The sequence below is a fragment of the Gossypium hirsutum genome, chromosome D08 (genome assembly GCF_007990345.1).
Source record: "Gossypium hirsutum isolate 1008001.06 chromosome D08, Gossypium_hirsutum_v2.1, whole genome shotgun sequence".
NCBI lineage: Eukaryota > Viridiplantae > Streptophyta > Magnoliopsida > Malvales > Malvaceae > Gossypium > Gossypium hirsutum.
This window is the reverse complement of record NC_053444.1, coordinates 62,371,785-62,394,760: the sequence shown is the minus strand read 5'-3', so window position 1 is coordinate 62,394,760 and position 22,976 is coordinate 62,371,785. Positions and strand designations below refer to the sequence as shown.

Here is a 22,976-nt window from a genome sequence, read left to right as displayed (position 1 = left end):
GTGGATCAGTACCCATTGACAAGTAGAAGAACATACTTTAGATCCAAGTCGGTGTAACGGTCAGTGTCAGAGATTGGAGAAAAAAATTGTTTGGATTTTGGTTTGTAGATTTGTAACGTTCAAAGTTGTTTGGATTTTAGTTTGCAAACCTATGATGTTTAAAGTTGTTTCACGGAAAAAAAACTAAATTATAGAAGAGAAAAGAAAAAAGAACGAAAAGCTTTATGTTTGTGTAGGTAGTGCAAAAGCCATATAACAACAATTTTATCAGCCTATTGACTTAAATGAAAATTTTCGAATAGTTTGATGATTATTTTGTAATCTTTTGAAGTTGAGTGATCGAAACGTAAATTTATTAATAGTTTAGTAATTTTGGGTGTACTTACCCTTATTTTTATAAAATAAATTATATTATTACGAGTGTGCTTTTATTTTTAGTTTTTATATTTTTATAAATTAATAAAGCTTTATTCCGGATGATATTTGAACCAAGAACACTATACATAATCAAACTTTTAATTTTATAGTTGCAACTAAAGCATCATTTAAATTTTATATGATTTTTTAATAAATATATTTATTAAATTTTTTATGATGCATTTTGGATGATTTAATTATAAAATCACTAACATCAAATTAGATCCGTCCATGAATGGAGGAGAAATTATTTTATAGACCTTTCCCACCACATCATCTATGATCATTTTTCAATTATTTAATAACATTTCAGTAATTGACACATAAATTTAGTATCTTTTTTTTTACCTTGAACTCTGAATCTCGAACCTCGAATCATAAATCTTAAATCCCAAATCCGAACCCTAAACTCGAACATTGCAAGTGCATAACCAATATAAGCTAGAATCGAATTCGATACAAATAACTGGACACACCCTCAGCCGGAGTCGGGTCTTAGGAACATCGGCAATGCATTCCGGTCTAATGGGATAAAATGCATGCAACTCTTCTGTTCCGGCAGTCGTAGCGAACATATCAGTTATTGCAGTCCAACCAACCATCTAAAATCAATTGTCCCAAAAATCATTTATTGCAAACAAACTATGAACATTTGAACATGTAATCAATTAAAAAACATAATTTCAAGAGAATTTAACATTTGAATGTCAGATAAGTTTCATTCATTGCCTTAAAAACCCAGAAGCCTCTTTGAACATATCATTAGATTATCAATGGTGGATTCAAATATTTCCTCAAAATTCAAATGCAAGGAAAAGCACTTACTTGGTAGAGTGATGAATTTCAAATAAAGGGGGCAATTTTGTGCTGACATTCGTCCATAGAAGCTTCTTCTTCTTTCAGACTAAGACGGAAATAGAACAAGGTAATGTAAGAACGATGCGGAGGAAATACTGGTAATTTAGACAAGAAAAAAAAAAAGGCTTCTTGATTTTAAACGACAAACTGTTGTTTGGACATTAGTCAATACATGTGTTTCAAGTCTTCTTTTTTTCCTCCCCAAATATTTGTCTTCTAGTTTTATTATTTCTCAAAATATTACTGTTTGATTTTTATGGCTTAATATATCTTTTGGAACACGAGTTTATCACTATTTTTTAGTATGATATTTATGGTTTTTTAGCTCAATTTTGTACTTATATTTGATAAAAGATATTTTGATATTTAAAAGATAATAGTATTAACTTTTTTTTAATGTTTAATTCGGGTTTTATGATCGTTTTAATAAAAGTTAATTGCTAATATTATTAGGTTTGTATTTATCATGATTTTGTAAATAAAATAAATTTAATGTTAATTCTGAATTTGTTTAATTTTATGGTTAATTAGTCAAATACAGTCCAATAAATTTGATATAATTCAAATTTTACGGTTAATTTGATGAAAGCTAATTACTAATATTATTAACTAATTATAACTTTCATTGAATCAAATCTAAAACCCGAAATTAAAATGTTAACAATTTTTGATCAAATCAAATTTAAAAGTGTAATAATAGAACTGACACAAAAACCAATACAAACTGAACTAAAAAATCAATTAAATTGACATTTAAATCAGAATTTTTAATATTTTTAATAAATTATTCAATCGAATCTATTATACCAACAGTTCTCAAAACCTAGGATATCATCTATAAGAAAAAATGAAGTGAATATACTTTCCACGAGTATATCAAACTAATAATTCAAATTTTCAGGATAAAAGGGAAAAAACACAAGAATAATATTTTTCTTATTGCAACCATCCAAGTCGCATATGACGAATAAAATTACAGAAATACATGAATTTTGTTTCATGATGTCTAGAACATGTTACAATGGTCATAAATAAACTCTTAAAACAGGGGGAAAAATCTTGGAAAAATGATTGGTAACAAGGGAAAACCACATGAACTGTTGAGGGTAGTGATTATGGAGCTATATATATATATATGTCCCATATACACAGTTGTGAATGAAAGTTCTGAGAAAACATCAGTCTAATACTTGAGCTAATCATTTCTTAATATTGAGGAGCTCAAAACTTCTAAGTGGATGATTATCATGGCTTCCTCTAGCGGCGGTGCGGCCTGTTTTGGCCTCGATGGCAAGTTGGATTCTTTCTGCTGGGTTATGGATACGACTGCCAGTTGACAGCCGTCGATTTTGTGGAATGTCATTGGCTTCACCGGCTGAACTAGCCCTGCTTGCTATTACAGCTCTTCTTGAAGTGCTGCCGTATCGAGAGGCACTACGTCTTTTATCTGAATCATGATGCTGAAATCGCAAACCAATATCAGAATGCCAAAAATGAGCCCTCAAAGAATGCAATATAAGAATAGAACAAGTAAAAACCAAATGAAACCAAATGAGTGACCCTTAAATCACAATAAATTTGACATCTACAAGAATCATATATAAAAAACCTTACGCGAGGTACATGTTCTATCATCTCTTCAAGTACTAATAGTTTCATGTTATTGTTTAATGAGTGCATGGCTCGAGATGTCCTATGTGACTAAACCGTTATAAACGGGTTTCTCTAATCTTTATCATCCAAAAGGAGCTATCTCAACTTATAAGGCAATATCCCCATTCCCAACTCTATTCCTTCCTAGGTTTATCGCATGTCGCTTTTAATATTCAAAGCTGAACTAAACTTATCTTTTGCATATGTTGCTTTTCATTATCCAACATTCCATAACATATAGCAAAGTAAATATATTGCGATAACACAAAACTCCTATCATCTTTCTCCTTTGCAGTTGGTAAATAAATGAAAGATTTCCGTACGCAAAATCTAGGCTAGATAAACAGGAATTCAAGCTCACCACATGCTTTGACAAATTGACATCCTCAACAGCCTTCTGTCTCGTTGTCGAAATGTGTCTTCTGGGAACCCCTTCGACTCCACCAAATCTATCCCGAAAATCTTTTCCGCCTATATGTTATCAATCAGGTTAAATGACCCACAAGGGTAAACAGGAGATTAGTATATAATATCATAACTAATAAAAGCATGAATGGTGATCTTGTATGCTCCCTTAGTTGTTTTGGATAAACACAATGAACATTTTGAAAACCAAATAGTCAAGTAGGCATTGATTATACTCCTAACGAGAAAGCATACCCGATAATTTTTCTGGTTTTTCAACAGCTGGTCCGGCAGCTAAACCTGCTTTTCCACCGGAAGGCTGAGAAACAGATGGAAAAGATTGATTTATAATAATATTCCAACAAGACGGTAACCGAAAACTAAAAGCTTATATATAAGTACTTACCCGCCCTTTGGAGCCGCCAGTAATCTGTGGGTACTTCAATAAAGTCCAGTCAAAGATATAGTCAAATTGAAAACCTGCAGCAATACCAATTTCAGACCCGAAAAAGGGAGGAAAAAAAAGACAAAAGAAAGTTTGACTTTACATTATTAAGGCACGAGTATAACTAACCTTCTTTTACAAACAAGTCTCGGAAAATCCTCTTCAAATATGAATAATCTGGCTTATCTTCAAACCGTAAAGATCGGCAGTAGTGAAAATATGACACAAACTCAGACGGAAATGACTTACAAAGCACCTGTTAGACATGCACACACGGATATTACTGAACAAGGAAACAGTAATAATACCATAACATGGATTAACAATGAACCTTGAATCAAATGCTGACTGTAACTTAGTCTCAATAGATGAATTTGCTTTGTCAAACTTATTATATAGCACTTTCCGTTTGTTAGTAAAACTGAATTACACTTCACGCTAACAACAATCGAAGGATTAAATCATCCCCTTTTTTTATATTAAAGTTGGTAAAATTTGCCAGGTAAAATTTGCCATCACAGAATTCTATGCTTAGTAAATAAAAGTACCATGGAGGTCCTTGTATTAAGAGTTGGATTGCATTTTGCCCCCTCTAATCAAAAAATAGACAAATTAGTTACTGCACGTTAGATCAAAGAGCAAACTAGTCATTTTGTTAAAACTTTCATCCACTCTTACTGTTAAAAACTGGTCCATCTACATCAGCATAAGCACGCCACGTGTAACTGTCTGGTTATTCCATCAGCCACGCTAGGTTTTAACGATAGAAATTGATGAAATTTTTAATGAAAAGGACCAGTTTTCTTTTCGATTTAACGTGTAAAGACTAATTTGCCCATTTTTTTGGTAAATGGGGCAAAATGCAATCTAACTCCTAGTACAAGAGCTTCCATGGTACTTTTACGTTATATAGTATTTATTAGACATGCCATAAAATGGACAGGAAGCACTAGAAATCCATATATCAGTGATATAAGTAAGTCAACTAAATTTCTTTACGGAAATCAATGTCTAAGTATAGCATAAGTTACATACCTCTATAGGAGTCGACACCTTCTTTTCAGTAATCCTATCATATTTTTGCTTTTTTGTACCCGTTTTTAACCCCTGCCAAGGAAGGCTGTAGCAAAGGAAGTGTGCAAATTGAATCAAAATCAACGGGAAGAAAACTAACTTCGAAGATTCATAAAGAGTAACAACCAAACATCATTTGGAAATGTATAAAACATGGAATGAAACGAGCATGTGGAACTATATTCTCAACCTTCCTCTCAGGAAATACAAGAGCACATAACCAATGGATTCCACATCATCTCTCCGGCTTTGCTCTGCCAATAAAATAAAAGAATGTATGTTAATAAAAGTAACAAAACTAGTTGGAAATGTGTCTATTTCATAACGTCACCCACCAATTCCAAGGTGAGTGTTTACACTTGCATAGCGAGCTGTGCCTGTTAGGTTCTTGTTTTCTCTGCAGCAAAGAATTTGGTAAGTTGATGCATGTATTATGATGAGATTTATACTATCTTGAGATCTTCAAATCTGAAATTCTACATTAAGAAATCAAAAGAAAAATAATTACCTGTATGGGATATGTTTATGAGTTTGAAGATCCCTATACTTCTTAGCAAGACCATAGTCGATGATATATACCTGTGACGGCAATTCTTTATTTAAAAAAAATGATACCGGTACGTATATATCATATACTGTTTGAGTGTATCAAAGTGCACTTTCAAGATAAAAGTACCTTGGAGACCCCTGTACCAGAAGTCATATTGCATTTTGGCTCCTCTACTCAAAAAATGGGTAAATTAATCATTATACATTAGATCAAAAAACAAACTGGTCCTTTTGTTAAAAATTTCATCCATTTTTAGTGTTGAAAATTGATTCATCAACATGAGGCACACATTGCACACCACATGACACTATCTGATTATTCTATCAACCAGACCAATTTTTAACAATATAAGGGGACACAACTTTTAACAGAAATGATCAATTTACTCTTTGATTTAACGTACAGAGACTAATTTGCCCATTCTTTGAGTAGAAAAGGCAAAAAGTAATCTGACTCCTATAGGGGCCTTCACGGTACTTTTACCGCACTTCCAAGCAATAGAATAATATTCTTATCGTAACAAAAAAATAGAAGGTGATTGTGCTGGCATTCTAACAACATAACATACAAGAAAAAAACACAATAACTAGTACCTGATTGGCCTTGCGCCCTAGGCCCATCAAGAAGTTATCAGGCTTTATATCACGGTGAAGAAAACCTCTCGAATGCATATATTCTACTCTACTAATCTGGAATAACAAAATAAAGGTTGGAAAGGGGGGAAATTAAATACAAAAAAGAAACCTGGAAAACCTTTTTTTACCACAGAAAAGCCATATACTTACTAATTGATCAGCAAGCATCAACACCGTTTTTAATGAGAGCTTCCTGTTGCAGTAGTTAAACAAATCTTCCAAGCTAGGTCCAAGAAGGTCAATTACCATGACATTGTAATTCGCCTCAAGTCCAAACCATCTAAGGCGGGGAATACCAGCTATATCAAGGAGAACTCACACCAAGTTATTTAAAAATAATAATATGCTTTTAAAAAATTGTATCAGAAAACAAAATGAAAGCAGAGGCATATTCGAGATAGACAGATAAATGAGAGCGAGGCAGAGACGGAGACGGAGACTTACTTCCTCCTTGAAGAAGCATATACAATTTTGACTCATAATGAAGCTGTGGATGCTTGGTTTTCACAGGTTCCTGAAATTAGGAATAGATTATAAAAATATAAAACTATATAATGCTACATTTGGTTGGAGTAATATTTTTTATGCATGTTTCAGTATAAAGTTAACAATAAACTAATTCAATCGGTAATATTTAGCCACTCCTATGACTTAATTTTTAGCAAAAAGAAGGGAAAATTTTCACTTATTTTGAAGAGATCTTATTTTTTACAAGAGTTTTTACTCATCTTTCTAATTTCAAGTTTAAATTTATACTAACTATTCTTTATTTTTTTATGTCTAACTACTGTAATACATATGTAATAAATAAGCTTTTTCCTCATATTATTACACTAATAACCAAACAAAGACATAAAAAGTATTAAGTCAAGGTTATTGCTTTCAACATTAGAAAATATGGAATGTTCTAGTCAGTTGATATCTAGTAGACTAGCCATTGATGTAATGACAAAAGACTTGCGCTGTTATCAAGCAATCAGTTGAAACCTTATATCGTAGATTCAAACCTTAAACAAATCCCCTCCCTTATAAAAAAAAACACTTCCTCAAGAAAAGATTACATACCAGTTTGACAGCAACATCTTCTCCAGTTTGCACATTAACCCCTTCAAAAAAAAATATTCAGATTACATAAAATGAAATAGGAAGCCATTAAAGATTTTTTGGATTAGTACCATACCTAAATAGAGTTCTCCAAAAGAGCCACTGCCAATCTTTCTTGCAAGCTTAAACTTACCACCAATCAAATGATCCATTCTGAGTAATAATAATAATAACAAACTACTGTCTTCAATAATACCCAATACCACAAAGGGGCTTAATTTAAGCTACTCTTCACTGGGAATAGAGTCAAATTCAGTATTTATAGCCCAGGCCCTCAAAATTCAATGGATTTACCAAATTGAAACCTCCTAGCCTCCAATAGATCAATTATTTAAAAGGGGAAAAAAGCGTGGAGCTAAAAATCAAAGGAAAAAAAATAGAGATTTCAATCTAAACCCAAGAAAGGTAAAATTATATTTTTTTCAGAAAGGCCCTAGCTTCCTCTACTGCATAAATTGATAGCAAAATCCCCAAAATTTGAAACCGAAACCCTAGTTTTGTTGAAAAATAAATAAAGCTAAAAATCAAAGGAAAAATTGGAGATTTTCAATCTAAGCCGATGGAAGGGATATCTATTATTTTAAGTATTAGAAAGGCTCCAATTTCCTTCTACTACATAAAATTGATAGCAAATCCCCAAAATTTGAAACGGATATTAAAAAAAAAACCTGGAGATTTCAATCTAAGCCCATGAAGAAAAATGGTAAAAGCAATTTTTTTATAATTATTAGAAATGCTCCACCTTCCTTAACTATATAATTCGATAGCAAAATCCCCAAAAATTTAAAGCGCAAATCCTAGTTTCTAAGGGGAAAAAACAAAGCTAAAAAAAGCAAAGGAAAAAATTGGAGATTTCAACCTAAGCCCAAACATGTAAAAACATAATATTATAAGAATTAGAGAAAAAGGCTCCAATTTCCTTAACTACATAATTTGATAGAAAAATCCCCAAAATTTGGGGAAGGAAACCCTAGTTTTGGAAGAGAGGAAAAAACCCAGCTACAGTGACCTGCGAAGAAGAGGAGGAACCAACTGGCAAACCCCAAACGTCCGATTGTAATCAAATGACAAAATAAATGGTTGAAAAAAAAGCCAGAATTTGGCGAAAAACAAAAATCAAATGAAATAAGAAATTCGTTTTTTTTCTGTGATAAAAAAAAACCAAAATTTATTATAAACCAATTGTAGTTTTCAGTTGTTTGTTAACAAGGAAACGACAAGGAAAATAAAGAGAAAATTGAGGAAGAAGAAGGGAAAATTAAAATATTTTTATTTATTTTATTTATAAAAGGATAAATATTTAAGAAGGTCCCTTGTATTATGCATTTTTGATAAATTTTATCTCTCTAATATAATTTGATTTTTTTTTCCAAAATGTGTATTTTCAATATTTAACTTTAATTTTTTTTATTAATTTTGTAAATTAATTTGGCTTGACTTTTTTTATAAATATAGCATATACACCTTATCATTTTTAATACAATTGGATAAATATTATATTTTTTCTTTTTTAAAATATGCAAAAAATTATCCAAATGTGTAAAAAATCAAGATATATATATCATGTCATTGTATATTCAAAAAATAATAATTTTTTTCATAAAGTAAGTAATTAGAAACCATCAAATTATAGTAAAGAGACTAAATTAATAAAAATGTATAATATAGGAATCTTTTGTAAAATTTAACCAAAAAAGAACATGAAGTGTTAAGCGGTATTTTGAAGCAAGCATGATAATTAACCTGCAACCCCAACCCCTTGACTTGGATAATGATTTTTATATATTGAATCGAGTAATAATAAAAAAGTATTTTTTTTAATTTAGATTTAATTATAAAATATATAAAAATTAATTAAATATATTTTTTATTATTTTATTATTTTTTAAAAGTAAAATGTGATTTTTGGATGGACCAAGCCATGGCGAATCTATAAAATATTTTTAGGGAGCTGAAATTAAATTGTAACTTTTATTATAGTAAAAATGTAATTTTTAAAAGATTAAATCAAATTTTTATCATTTTTAAGGGATCAAAGTACAATTTTATCTTTACTAATTTAAATTTTTTAAAATTTTAAACGGCCAATTTTAAGGGGGGCCGGGACCCTTGCCAGCCTCTTTAGATTTGCCCCTGGACCAAGCCAGCCTAAAAACAAGCCTTGGCATAAATTATTAGTATGATAAAAATAATTTCTACAAAAGTAACAAAATTTAAAATTAAATCATCATATGTATTATGCTAGTCTAAAAAAATAGTTGATAATATAATTACTAATGAAAACAGCAAGAAAATAAACATCATATGCAATTATATCTAATTGTTCTAGTGCATATTTGTTATGTTAGTCTCTCTTTAATATTTAATATATGCTCTTTATTATCATCTCTTGTTTCTTAACCGAGTTCATCGTCATCTAAATTTGAATCTACATTATTAAGACTATCAAAGTATTCTTCTTCCATGTTTTCTATGAAATATAGATCATCTTAATTCCATCTATGATTGAAATTATGAAATACGTAACATTCTAGTACGATCCAACATTTTTTTATGCTATACTAAAGTGATATTGTTAATACGGAAAATATTTTTTTAGAACAACAAATGTCTTCATAACCACATTTCTAAGTATTAAATGTCTCAAATTAAAAATTTTGCAATCTATCTACGTTGCTTGTGTCTAGCACATTCTATCAAATGATATCGTACCCCACGATATGGCACAAGAAAACCTTTTATATTTATATTTGAGTTCCACTCTAAATAGTTTGTAGCTTTAATTATAAAAACTCATATAAACTAATTTAGAGAAAAACTTATGTTAGATTATATTATTTTTTATAATACGTAAATTTTATACTATATAACCTTTATAAAAAAAAGTTTTATAAATTGTTCAAAACTTTCATGACACTTTGATAAATAATATAATTTTTTGCCATAATTTTAGAAATTTATTTTTTATAAATAATTTATGATAAAAAACTATAACATTTTTTTTATGAATAAGCATATTATTTTATAATATAACATGGACACATAAATAAATAATGTCCATATTTAGCCATAACTTTTTATAAATATATATTATAACACTTTTATAAGATATAAATTATTTTTTATAATAAACTTTTTGACCATAACTTTTGAACTTTTTTAAGATTTAAATAATATAATTTTTATTATAACTTTATAAAACATACAAATTATTTTTATTATAAATTTTAAAGATTTATAATATATTTTTTTTACCATAACCATTCCAAACACTCATACGTATTAATGTTTATAATATAATGTTTATAACTTGTATAAAAATATATTTTTTAAAATTTGATTTGCATATAATTATCATAGTTACTCAAACATGTCTCACTTGTATAATTACAAGCAATTACATCCAAACCCAATTACTAGATTACTTTCTAAACACTACTTAAGAGTTAAAATATAATTTCACCATTGTATTAATTAATATTTTTATAAATTTTTAAAATATTTAATTAACATGTTCTCAATTTAAGAGGATCAAAGTATAATTTTATCATTAATAATTTATAATTTTATATATTTTAAAAGGTAAAAATATAAGTTTTCAAATTTTGAAAAAATTAGGCACTCGACGCAGTTGGCTAAAAAGTCACATCATTTGTGAATTCATTTTAGTTTTAAATTGGTTTATATAGACTTTATAAACATAAAAAAGATAGAAAACATTCTTATAATAATTTTTTTAATTAATTACCTGATGCATTAATAAAATTTGAAAAGACTAAACAAGAAGCCTAACACCTTACACTTTAATTTTTTTTCATAAAATAGCTTTAAAATTCATAAATATGTATATCAAATTCTAAATAATTTTCTTTTTTGATCTCTAACATTGATCATCAGATCAATTTAGAGTTTGTTAATTGGATTTAGAGAAAAAAAAATTTAATAACCCAATGACTTAAATAAAAACTTTTGAATTATTTAGTGACTATTTTGTAACTATTTGAAGTTAAGTAACTAAAATGTAAATTTACTAATAATTTAGTAATTTTTAAGTGTAATTTACCCTTAATTTAGTGATAGAAAAAGAATGTGATTTTTCTACAACTTACGTAATTATGGACTAAACAAATCACTAATCCTCCATTCAACCAGACCAACCAGACCCGTCACGCAATGTGGTTATTGTCCAAGCAGAAGCTGTAAACAAGCAAGTCTCTTTCCACCCAAGCCTAAGTGTTCCATCGTCTCCTACAAGGCTATAGCCATAACCAGGCCAAAACATGTTCAACATCAATTCAGTTTCAGCCATGGTGTTGCTGCTCAACGGCATTAGCTGAAACTTAAGGTTCCTTGCGAGCTCGCTTCTCCAATTATGCCCGAAGTTATCGTCCCTGGTTCTCGCAGGGCCTCCTATGGCTAACACGTTCTTGATTTCACTATACAGAAGGCAATGCTCGATGCGGTGCCGGTTAGGGTCTTCGGCCGATAGGTAAGATCCGAATGAATCGAAGATGGAGGAGTAATAATGGAGGGAATTCACAAATCGGTCCAAGAAAGACCCGTGGTGGGATAGGTCTTGTTCGACTAATGTGAGCACCGTCGGAGCCAATTGTTCGATGTGTTTTAATGTGTTTTGGTTGGGTCCCGTGGCATCATATAACGAGTGTTGTAGCCAGTGAATGGCTACGGCCTCACCCCTTTGGAGTTGTATCGTTTCAATATCAATTTCTCCGAATTTTTTCGCGATCGGGTGGAAATCGAATGGTATACCAAACTGTCTCGCAATGTTCGAAAGTTGATTTCCAGTCTCGACTAAAAGCTTCATTGACCTGCCGAGACCGGTTATGGTGACAAATGGAGGCCCTTCAGTACGAGTGGCTAGGGTGTGAAACAAGGCCGACCATTGCAAGCCTTGCATGATATCAAGGTCTATGATGTGAACCCGATCGTGCCAACGAAACGCCTCAAGCATGGCTCGATTAGAAGTGAAGCAAGCGAACTTAATAAAAGGAGAAGCATCATCGAAGGCTCGCAAAGCTCCACGAACGGTTTCATAATCTATCAAAGGAGAGCAAAGCCCTAACCATGAATTATAACCCTACTAGACATTGCCATAGCGAAATAAGCAATCACCCTTTCACCACACGAAACAGCATGAGGGGAAGCCATTTGTGTTATTTCAAGCAACATTGTATGAGCTTCACTGAGATCGTCGACCGAGATAGCCACGGCGCAGTCCAAAAGAAGCATCATCAAGCTTAAAACTTTATCACCCACCGGCCACACCATCGATTTCTCGGTTCGTAACTCATTAATGACAGGCTCGGTGACTTGTTCAACCCACTCGGAAAGCTCGTTTCTCTCCATGTCTGAGCTTGTTGATGGTAACCCAAATGACGGAAGCTCCCATATTGGTTCTTGGTGAGGCTGGATCATGTCTAGAGTCGCATGGACAACTTCGAATCCTCGATTCGTCATTGGGAAATTAGTGATGTAAATATGGTGCAAGGCAAAGGGAAAAATTGGAGGTGTGGGAGGGTGTTAAAAGAGAAGGGTTGAAACCATGTTAAACCATGTTAAAGTACGAAAATTTGGGCAAAAAGAATGAACCAAAGAAATGGAGGCGAAGACTCGGTTTTTGGGAGTCAGTTTAATGCTAGAGCTTGGCCGGCATAGCCAGACACATAGATAAAGATGAGAAGCTAAAAGCCAAGCATATGCGTGTCAATTTTTTGTAGTGATTTTGCCTTTATTTTTTCTAGGTTTTCAATATACATACATGCATGTATATGTTGAAGCCATGAAAGCATAATTCGTGTTAAAAATCTGTGAATATATCACGGGGAAATTACTAATGGGAATATGCTTGGTTGTAGGAAGAGCTATACCTACAATAAAAATTATTATTTTCTTCAATTTTTCTCGCCACCCAAGTAAAGTGGGTTTTAACCCCTAAACGGGCCATTTTCTTAGTTGTCAAATTTAAACTCGAAATTTTATTTAAAGAATATCGAGTTTTTTATTATAAAAAATACTAAAAAATTTCAAATATCTGGTGCTACAAGATTTAAAAACTTTAATTTTTTTCTTCTTAGGTTTTTAAAGGGAAAACTAAGACAAAAATGCTCACGTTAATCTACATATTTATGTTGAATTATATGTTACATTAAAAAATGTTAAGCACAATTCATAAGTAAAGAAATTCAATTTTATACGTTGGACAGACATTCCGTTCATAATGAGTGAAATCCAATTATTCCAAGTGGTAATTTTTTTTAATTAGGCTTAAATCATAAAATATTTTTTAAATATTTTTTTTCAAATTCGTACTTAAATATTTTTTCTATAATAAGAGTATCTAAGCTATATTATGTTACTCAAATTATTATAAAAAGTTATCACGGTTAAAAAAAATTTAGCCAATCATTTTGCAACACATGATAATTTTAAATTAAAATTAAAATATAAAACAACTAAACTAAATTAAATTTGTTGAGGTTCTTTTTTGTCTTCCTCTCCTTGGGAGAAATCTTTCCATATTTATAAGGCATGGTTCCCTGATGTGACGTGCTAAGGGATAATTAGGTGTCATGCATATGATCCGTTCTCCCTTTAGGCTCGACACGTACTCTTAGATATCTCTTTGGTAGAAAGGTATCATTGCAGGGCATGAGTAATGCCCGCATGTCCCTCGCGAGATGGTGAGGCATGATGGATCAAATTGCATATGGACCACCTCACGAGATATCGGTGGTGTATGGTACTCACATGTGTTGGCACTGCTCGTTCCCTACAGTGATACATTTCTAACAAAGAGACACATCTAAGGGTACATGTTGAGCCTGTCATCTAGTTATATCCTAACATGTCAGATCAAGAAATTGTGCTTTATAAATATTAAAAGATTGCTCCCAATGAGAGGAGGATAGAAAAGAATCTCAACAAAATTAAAAAATTTCTAATCTTTTTACACTATCTCACTGCCCATTGCGATCCTTTCTTCTTTTTTAATTGTTAGATAACTTTGACCTGTAAATATTTTAAAAAATGAAAAAATTATTTATAAGAGAAATAATACATTGGTTTTGAATTGGAGTTTAAAAACGGAAAAGAAGCTCATACAATATGAGTTTTGTTGTTAAAAAGTGGATTTGGATTCTTAAATTTGTTGTCATCGAAATTCTTGTGTGAAGAACAAAATATATAAATATGTTTTCAAGTTTTTTATTTAAAAAAATTAAGGAAATAATATTTATTTTTTTTAGATTTTTAAGTTAAAAGTGTCACATGTCACATAATGATTAGTTAAGTTTTTTTTTTAACAATATTAACTTTTTGAAACAATTTAGATGATAAAAGTATAATTTAAATACCACTTATGACCAAAAAAACATTTTAGGTGCCAACTTAAAAAAAAAAGGTGTAACTTAAATACTATTTTGTGAATTAAACCTTTTAGTTAATATTTGAAATTGTAGGTTAAAAAATCTGAATTTTATTTTCGGTATTTAATTGTAATGAATAATCTTTATAAATACTAAATCATGTTACATGGCTAAAAAAATTAACTATATATATTTATAAACATCCGTTTTAACCAATGTCATTGCTGATTAACATTGTAGAAAAAGTTAATTAAATGGTCAAAAGGCATGGTTTGATATTGGTTAGATTATAATGGTACACGTTGAAGCCAAGGGAGTGACAGTAAGCACCAACCAATATTATATCAAAGATGAAAGCTGTATTTGATATTAATGGTCCAATATTTTCCCTTTTTTTCTCTCTCTCTAAAAGTATACAAATATATCAACAAGGGATAACTTGAAATCAAATTAACAACCAGATCCCAGCTTGATTTATTTATTTATTTGTTTTTGTATGTGTGTTTCGAAGACTTGGATTGAAGCCTTCGTAATTTATAACACCCAAACAAGTGCATAGGTTAACGACCTAACCAAGTTTAAGCTTTGTATTTTATATATATATCGAGTTGTTTATTTTTAATTAGTATTGAAAATTTTTATATGAATATTGGCTAAGTAAATATAATGAAGTTTAAAATAAAGAAATTGAATTTATATTTTATTAGATAGATGAATTTAACTAATTTAATCAAGTAAATTTAACTAGTTAAAATTTTATATTAAATTAAGCTTAAACTTACTGATCAAAATCAATCAAATTCGCTTAAATCACAGATTCTAATTGGAATCAAGTTTTTAAAATTAAATCTATGATTAAATTGATCAAATTATCAATTTTTAATTTGACTAAAACGTTTAATTTAATTAAATATATTATTAAAAATTTTATAAAAAAATTTAAGGCAGAAAAGAACACATATTCATGTTATACTGTATCATAAGCGTATTATATTCACGTTATATTGATTTATAAAAAATATAATAAAATGCATTGGTACAAGAACATTTTTAACACTAAAAACAAGGAAAATAAATATTTTTACACCTATTTGAAAATGAATCAGTAATTACAGCTTAGTCCCTTTTTTTTTCCTTTTTCTATTCTCTCGTTTGTTTTTATATTTATTTAAATAATGAAAATTTTAAAAATTTATTTATATATATAAAACTTTGGTTAGCAGTAGTTTTCCTTGGTATTTAGATCTTAAGCTGTAAATCAAACCTGAAAGTTCCAGCAGATATAGCCACCACCCACCAATGAGACCAACTGCAAAAGGCAATATGAAAAAAACGGGTACCTTTTCTGTTGGTTTACTGGTTTAGTGATGCTACTGCATTGACTTGGTTCGAAAAAAAAATGGGGTTAATCGGATCCGCACTGATCTTTCAGTGCCTTCCGGTTGGAGAGGCTTAAGAGATTCAAGAAAAAAGCTTCGTTAAACAGACTGATCGTTAGCGGCTGAGTCCGAACCGTCCTGTGAGTCTTCGCCATCTATAGGAAATATGGTGGCAGTGAGGTATGGTTATTGCTTTATGTGTATGTAAAAAAAGTAAAAATATCATGGAGACCCTTCTATTAAGAGTTAAATTACATTTTGCTCCCTCCACTAAAAAAATGGATAAATTAATCATTGAATATTAGATCCAAGAGCAAATTAGTCATTTCTATTAAATATTTCATTTATTTGTACTATTAAAAACTAACATGATTGACAAAATAACCAAACAATGACACGTGACATGCCATATGTTCATGTTGATATACAAAGACCGATTTTTAATAGTAGAAATAGATAAAAAATTTAAAAAAACTAATTTACTCTTTAATTTAACTTATAGGGACTAATTTATTATTTTTAAATAAAAGCAAAATATAATTTAACTTGTGATATAAAAGCATCATGATATTTTCATTTTTACTATATGCATTATAATAGACGAATGTGACAATACCAAAAAGTGACTTTACTGACGGCCTCCTTGATTGGGTGCTCTTCTTCTTCAACTCAGCTACAAAGAGAAAGCAAATCTCGTATCGTAAATGTAATTTCCTAAGTAAAAATATGGACAATTGTAAAAAAACATGGTGCAAAAAACAAGGTACTATTATGTAACGCTAGTAATAAACCAAATAGGTTAAGATACTGGTGTGCTTTCCTATTAGTTTGGGTTGGTTATAAGAAACTATGTTGGTTAAATGCATAATCACATGAGTATCAGATATGACTCTAAGGATCCTTTACATGCATAGAAAAACTTAGATATTAAACATAGTTACCATGAATCTAATGTAATAACCCTTAAATTCAATGATTGTGGATAAATCTTGGTGCAAAAACAAGGTACTATTATATAATACAAGTAATAAATTAAACAGGTTAAGATAAATTATTTTATAATAGTGCTCCATACATATTTAGATATGAATATAAATTTTCAAAAACTCCTTTAAAATACTCATATTTAAGAGCGAAATCTGAATAATATAAATAATATATATCTATGACTACATTCACATCACCATGAATGTAATGCAATAACCTTTTGTTTCAATGATTGGGGATAGATCTTTAGTGCAAATTACTAAAAAAACACTATGTTTAGCATGTAGCAGACTTGAGATAAAAAGTTAAGATGCACTCTTCAGACAACCACAGCTTATACAACGTAAAAGTAATGATCAAAGAGGCTTTTAGCATCTTAAAATATTGGTTAGACATGCATTCTTAGACATGATTATGAAACCAATACCATGTCTGTCTATGTACATAACTTGGTAAATAAAGCGGAGAAAGAAGCATACCCATCCCAGGCACTGCATAGTCATTGACAATTTCAAAATTTTTGTATGTGTATCCCACAAAGTTGAGGTCCTTTGACGAAAGCATCTGCAAAGTAAATGGATAATCAATCAAAAAAGGTTATGTCATGAATTGCCATGCCATGTCAGGTTTAGAGAGCATGAAATGCGGACAGTACACCCATTAATCGAGTTAAACTCAATTGTAAAATTACGAAAAACTTTTTATTTTTATAAAACAATCATATTATTTTGAGAATAAATTTTTTTTTCATATAAAACCTACCAAAAATATACTGTCATTAGCTAACAGCAGACTGAAATGCAATGAATATATGAAAAAGATGCTTAGAAACTTACTTTCCTCCATGGACCAGATTTTGATGATGGTTTTCGAACCGGATTCTCAGACTGCACAGTGAAAAATAAGCAAACATCATGAAAGACGTTAAAGTTGCCACACAAATAGTTGTATGAATCCAAAAATTAAGGGATATAAGTACCTCATCGAACTTTTCAAAATTTTGAGTATCTAGCTCATCATTAACCTCGGGAATAAATGCAGCATCCATTTGATATATCCTATCCCAGTCCACACCTTCAAACCATGGATGAGCCTAAAGAAGTAAAAGAAGAAGCCAAGATAATCACCTTCGTAGGAAAACAAGTTTTAAGCAACAGATTGAAGAATGAAGAATAGATAGGACACATAAAACAATACCTTAATTTCATTTGCTCCGTTTGATCCTAGTCTTTGATTGACATTACACAGGAGTTTGTTAATCAGATCTTGTGCCTCTGAAGACAAATTGGCTTCTTCAGGAAACTTCAAATGATTTTTCCAGTTTACTATCTATGAAAGGAATAAAAAAAAATTGACATTATTAGACAAGTGAAACTTGTTTAAATCCCCCTTTTTTTTTCCAATTCATTCATTTTATTAAAATAGAAATGCTTGTATTACTGGACCATGACAATTTCTTTTCACATTCTATCTTTAGCTTAACCAGCGCCAAATAAATGGTCTTCAAATGAAAGTAGCAGAATAGTAAAAACAGAGATAACATGAGCCAGATCCAGACTAATTAACAAATAAAAAAACGGAAAAAGCACACAAACATCAATTGGCAATATTTCTCAGGTTACCTTTCTACAAGTTGTCATCGGATCATCTGAATAAAAAGGTGGATATCCCACTAGCATTTCGAACATGATGGCACCAAGTGACCACCTGTGCAAAATTATTATCATTAGTCACAACAATTTTTAATATTGGCGGAGCAAGAAATTAGGGCATTCTAGAAATCATCAGAGGACAACATCACTTTAATTTACTATGAACTATTGATAGATGGATTTCTTTTTTTGTCGTAATTAGAGCATCTACGTCAGTAATAAATGAAAATTAATATTCAGTAAGAAAGCCATTACTCCAATGCAAGACGTAGGGCTAGTTTAATATTGTTTTGAAAAGTGCGGTGAAAAGCATTTTTTAAAATGTTTAATTTAAGATTTAATTTTTTAATATTATTGTCAAAAAATATTTTTAAGTAATTTAAATATTACATAAAACACAAAATAAAGAATAAAAATCTCATTTGATTCTAGAAATGCTTCTCCAAAAATTTAAAAACTAAAATAATGCTTTTACCTTAGATAAAAAAAGGACTACAAAAATTATTTAATTAGCCTTGCTTATAGCTCTAAAGGTGCTTTTCACCCCCCAAAACATTCTTAAAATGCAAACTAAACAAAGCCATAATCAATTGCTACGTTAAACAAAAAGGATAGTGGTATGTGAAACAAAATAGAATTTCATTTCAAATGAATAACTACTAACCAATCACATTCCATTCCATAACCCTTCTTCAAAAGGACTTCTGGAGCAATATAGTCGGGAGTACCAACAGTAGAATAAGCCTGCAAATTCAAGCATTTGACCCAAAAAATATGAATCATCTAATTGTCACTACTAAGTTCTTTCAAGAAGCTTGTAACTATTACTTTAAGACACAAAAACATGTAAAAAGAAACAATTCTAATTACAAATATACAAAACCAATACAGGGTCAGGGTCTTCATCCAGTGATTCAATGAATGAAAAGATGCATAGATGAGACCGAGTTCAATTCACAAAACAAGAGCAACATAGCTCACAGCCACCAATATGTATTAATTTATTATTTATAGCATGAGATATAGAGAGATGAAAGGATAGGTGAAACACAACGGCTGACAACTTACAAGCATTCTCCGGTTCTTTTGCCAATGCTCTAGTTGCTCTTGTTGTGTTCGTTTTGGAGCTGCTGAGCGTTCATCATTTTCTGTACCTTCATTAATGTTCGCACCAGAAAAATCCTGTTCTTGGAGAGTACTGCAATCCAAGGGTTTACATAGTCCAAAATCTGACAATCTCAAGTGTCCGTATCTATCCAGAAGCAAGTTATCAGGCTTGATATCCCTACAACATTTAGACTCCAAAGATTAACCCTTTTTTTCAGAGAAAGCACCTTGACTTTTTTATTTATATATATACTAACCTATGAATATAATTGTGTCTGTGGATAGACTCAATAGCCAAAACTGTTTCTGCTACATAAAATCTAGCTTCATCATCACTCAAGATATCCTTTCGCATAAGTAAAGTCATCATATCTCCACCAGGTAGATATTCCATTATAAGATAAAGGAAATCATCATCTTGGAAAGAAAAGTATAGTTTGACAATACAATTGCTATCAACTTCAGCAAGTAGGTTCCTTTCAGCTTTCACGTGCTCAACCTAAAATGAGATTGAAAATACCCGATATGAGTAATATACAAAAGGCATAATTGATAAATTTAATTCGTTAATTTAACTTTTGTTTTTTTAAATTAAATTTTGCTCTTGAGACTCAACCCGTCAAAACGAGTCAACTTGTCTTTTTTTTAATGAAATGTTAACTAAAACATTAAATTTTTAACGATGTTGACTTGACAACCCATGTGGCAATTTATGCATATTTCATATTGACAAAGCATTATTTGTTATATATGTCATTTCAACAAATAATTTAAAAATAATAAAATATTCAAAAATTAGAAATATATAAATAGTCATAAAAATTCAAAAATATCTGTTAAAAAAACAACAATTCAACTCTTTGTGAAAAGTTTATGATCAAATTTGACTCTTTTAAAAGCTTGAAGGCTAAATTTAACTCAAAAAATAATAAAAGGCCAAATTAAAAAAAATATAAATATTAAGAGCTAAATTTATCATTATACCAATTCAAAACCACCACAGCCATATGGCCAGAATAAACAAATACCTGGCCTCTTCGAAGCATTTCTGATTTCTTAAGCTTCTTCATAGCATACACTTGGCCTGTTGTTTTTTCCCTACAGATTCTAACCTGCACCATAATATATATATATAAGTAAATCAAAAAGTTAATTTTAATTGGAGAATAAGGAAAATTAAGTGCGATCTATAGCATTAATACTCCTTTCACAAGGATAAAACAGATGATGATCTATGACAGATAACATTATAGAGAAGTATACCTCTCCAAACGCACCCTTGCCAATTATAGTTAATAATTCAAAGTCTTCAACACCAATTTTATGCCTCTGAAGGCGCATGTATTCAGTTTCCTTTTTCTCCAAGAACTTTAGTAAGTTGTTTTGATCTTCCTCGGAGACATCAGCATCTGCCAACTTCTTTTCAAGGACCATTCGTCTATTAATCAGAAAAAAAAATAATTATAATAGAAGATAATAATCAACTAAAATTGGCAAAATATTGTCATAAAAAGTCCTATGTCATAATATCATCATAAAATCAGCTCGGAATTATTATCTACCCTGAACCAGCTCGGCCCCGCTTACAATTTTTAATTAATTTTTGTTCTTTTTGGTACAAAATTGAATAATTATTTTAAATAAGATAAATATCCACCTTATACATAAACACAATGTCTAATGAGAAACATAAAATTAATTTTTGTGCAATTATATATATTTTGATTTTAAAATTTTAATTTTAATTGAATTTTTTATAAGTTATTGACATTGTAATTAATGTGACATCATTTTAAGTTTATTAAAAACAAATATATGTAATTAAGAAGAAATGCATTTATTTGTTTTTCCTTAATTGTGTAAAGCTCATAATTAAAGTTTTATGTATAAAGTAAAAACTAAAGTTATATATATAATAATACCAAATCAAAGTATCTCTATCACGCTGCAACACGAATCAAATTCATGTGTAATTTGGAACTTAACACTTTTAAATTATTAAATCAATTAAAAAATAAGATGAACCAAAGATTTCTATAAGTTAACCGTAACGATTGCAGCAATTTAAATCTCTGATCTCTACAAACAACAATTATTTACTCAAATATCGTTGTTTCTCAATATATTTGCAACTTGTATTAGCAAATTTAAGCATAAGATTAGGAAACCATACCTCTCTTTTCTGTCTTGAAGATTCTTCATTTGCTCCTTGTAATGATTCTCAATATACTGCTTGGCAGCAGCGGCTTTTTGTTTGGTGATATTGGAAAGAGCTTCTTCATCCGTAATCCCGTCTTGATTCCCTTCGCCTCCTCCACCTCCGCTGCTTGACGATGCTTGATTCTTCCTCGATGACCTCGTCTTATCCCTCGGCTGTAACTTCGAAAGCCAACTCCTCGACGTATTACTGTTATCCATTTTGAATTTTTGTCTCTCTAATAAAAATTTATTTTTCACCTCAATCAAAATCCACTGCGATCTGCATTTCATCAATACTAAATAAGCAATTAATAAAAAAATTAAATAAATACAAAAAAAATAAAGAAAAATAACAGATATCTGAACTTTTTGAAATGATTTGAGAAGAAATGGAAAAAGTAAAATCCAGCAAAGAAAATTTTCACGCTACCGCGTTGGTTGCGTTAGACAATACGATCCGCGAAAAGGTCTCCCGGCAATTTCGAATCGTTTCTAAAATATATATTTTTTGGCTTTCTATACAAAAATGGAAATGAAAAAAAAAAACACCCTGAGAGAGACGGTACAGTTTTTGGATTTCTTGGCGCGCGTTCGCTTGTTCAATTCCCGCACGTTCCCTTTTTTTTTAATATTTTGGGAAATTTTATTGGATCACACGAGTTTGAACCGATAATATTAGCTGGCCGCTCTTTTTTTTTTTTACTGATTAAAATATTTAAAAAAGTAAATATATAAATTTCAAGAACATAAATTATTATTCGAATAATGAAAAGAATATACTATATGTATTTTTACGGTATTGCAATGATTTTTATAATGAAAAACATTATTATTTGTTGTAAAACTTCATTTAAAAGATCACTTATAGAATTTATTTCTCATAATAATATATTATTTTGACATCGACTTCTATAAGAGTAGGTAAATCGTGAATGTTCATTTTTTAAAAGTTCTTGACGGAATTTTGTATAAATTTAATTTAATTTTGACATAGTGTGGATGCTTGGTTGGCAATAATATTAAGTTTAATTAGGTAAATATGTTGATTTTAAAACGAAATTAGAGTTGTAGGCCTTTTTCTTTGAAATTTAAGAAAATAGATCGTTTTTTAATAAACAAACCGAAA

The 22,976-nt window shown here is 30.2% G+C and overlaps 2 protein-coding genes and 1 pseudogene across 5 annotated transcripts; all 3 read right to left on the bottom strand.

Annotated features, from left to right (window-relative positions):
• Positions 1 to 2,190: 2,190 nt before the first annotated feature.
• LOC121219933 (casein kinase 1-like protein 9) lies at positions 2,191 to 8,368 on the bottom strand. Its single transcript, XM_041098715.1, has 14 exons — positions 7,218 to 8,368; positions 7,103 to 7,143; positions 6,482 to 6,551; positions 6,188 to 6,336; positions 5,996 to 6,091; positions 5,361 to 5,431; positions 5,188 to 5,249; positions 5,043 to 5,106; positions 4,814 to 4,898; positions 3,908 to 4,034; positions 3,740 to 3,813; positions 3,589 to 3,652; positions 3,290 to 3,399; positions 2,191 to 2,735 (listed from the first exon to the last, which is right to left on the bottom strand). Exons 1-14 carry the CDS (start codon positions 7,291 to 7,293, stop codon positions 2,475 to 2,477), a joined length of 1,350 nt encoding a protein of 449 aa, XP_040954649.1. The 5' UTR covers positions 7,294 to 8,368; the 3' UTR covers positions 2,191 to 2,474.
• A 2,917-nt stretch (positions 8,369 to 11,285) lies between these two features.
• On the bottom strand, positions 11,286 to 12,619 carry LOC121220373 (protein SCARECROW 1-like; annotated as a pseudogene).
• Positions 12,620 to 15,699: 3,080 nt separating this feature from the next.
• Positions 15,700 to 22,442, bottom strand: LOC121219932 (serine/threonine-protein kinase tricornered). 4 transcript variants are annotated; one of them, XM_041098714.1, is made up of 14 exons: positions 22,281 to 22,442; positions 21,825 to 22,130; positions 20,915 to 21,089; positions 20,680 to 20,763; positions 19,909 to 20,150; positions 19,613 to 19,829; positions 19,209 to 19,288; positions 18,515 to 18,599; positions 18,090 to 18,221; positions 17,872 to 17,985; positions 17,729 to 17,779; positions 17,372 to 17,456; positions 16,522 to 16,578; positions 15,700 to 16,060 (listed from the first exon to the last, which is right to left on the bottom strand). In XM_041098714.1, the coding sequence occupies exons 2-14, from the start codon at positions 22,067 to 22,069 to the stop codon at positions 16,005 to 16,007; spliced, it is 1,623 nt and encodes a 540-aa protein (XP_040954648.1). In that variant the 5' UTR covers positions 22,070 to 22,130; positions 22,281 to 22,442; the 3' UTR covers positions 15,700 to 16,004. The 4 variants fall into 4 exon arrangements, with proteins under 4 accessions (XP_040954648.1, XP_040954646.1, XP_040954647.1 ...); XM_041098712.1 differs by lacking the exon at positions 22,281 to 22,442 and having other exon boundaries at positions 21,825 to 22,219; XM_041098713.1 differs by lacking the exon at positions 15,700 to 16,060 and having other exon boundaries at positions 16,295 to 16,578.
• Positions 22,443 to 22,976: the final 534 nt, after the last annotated feature.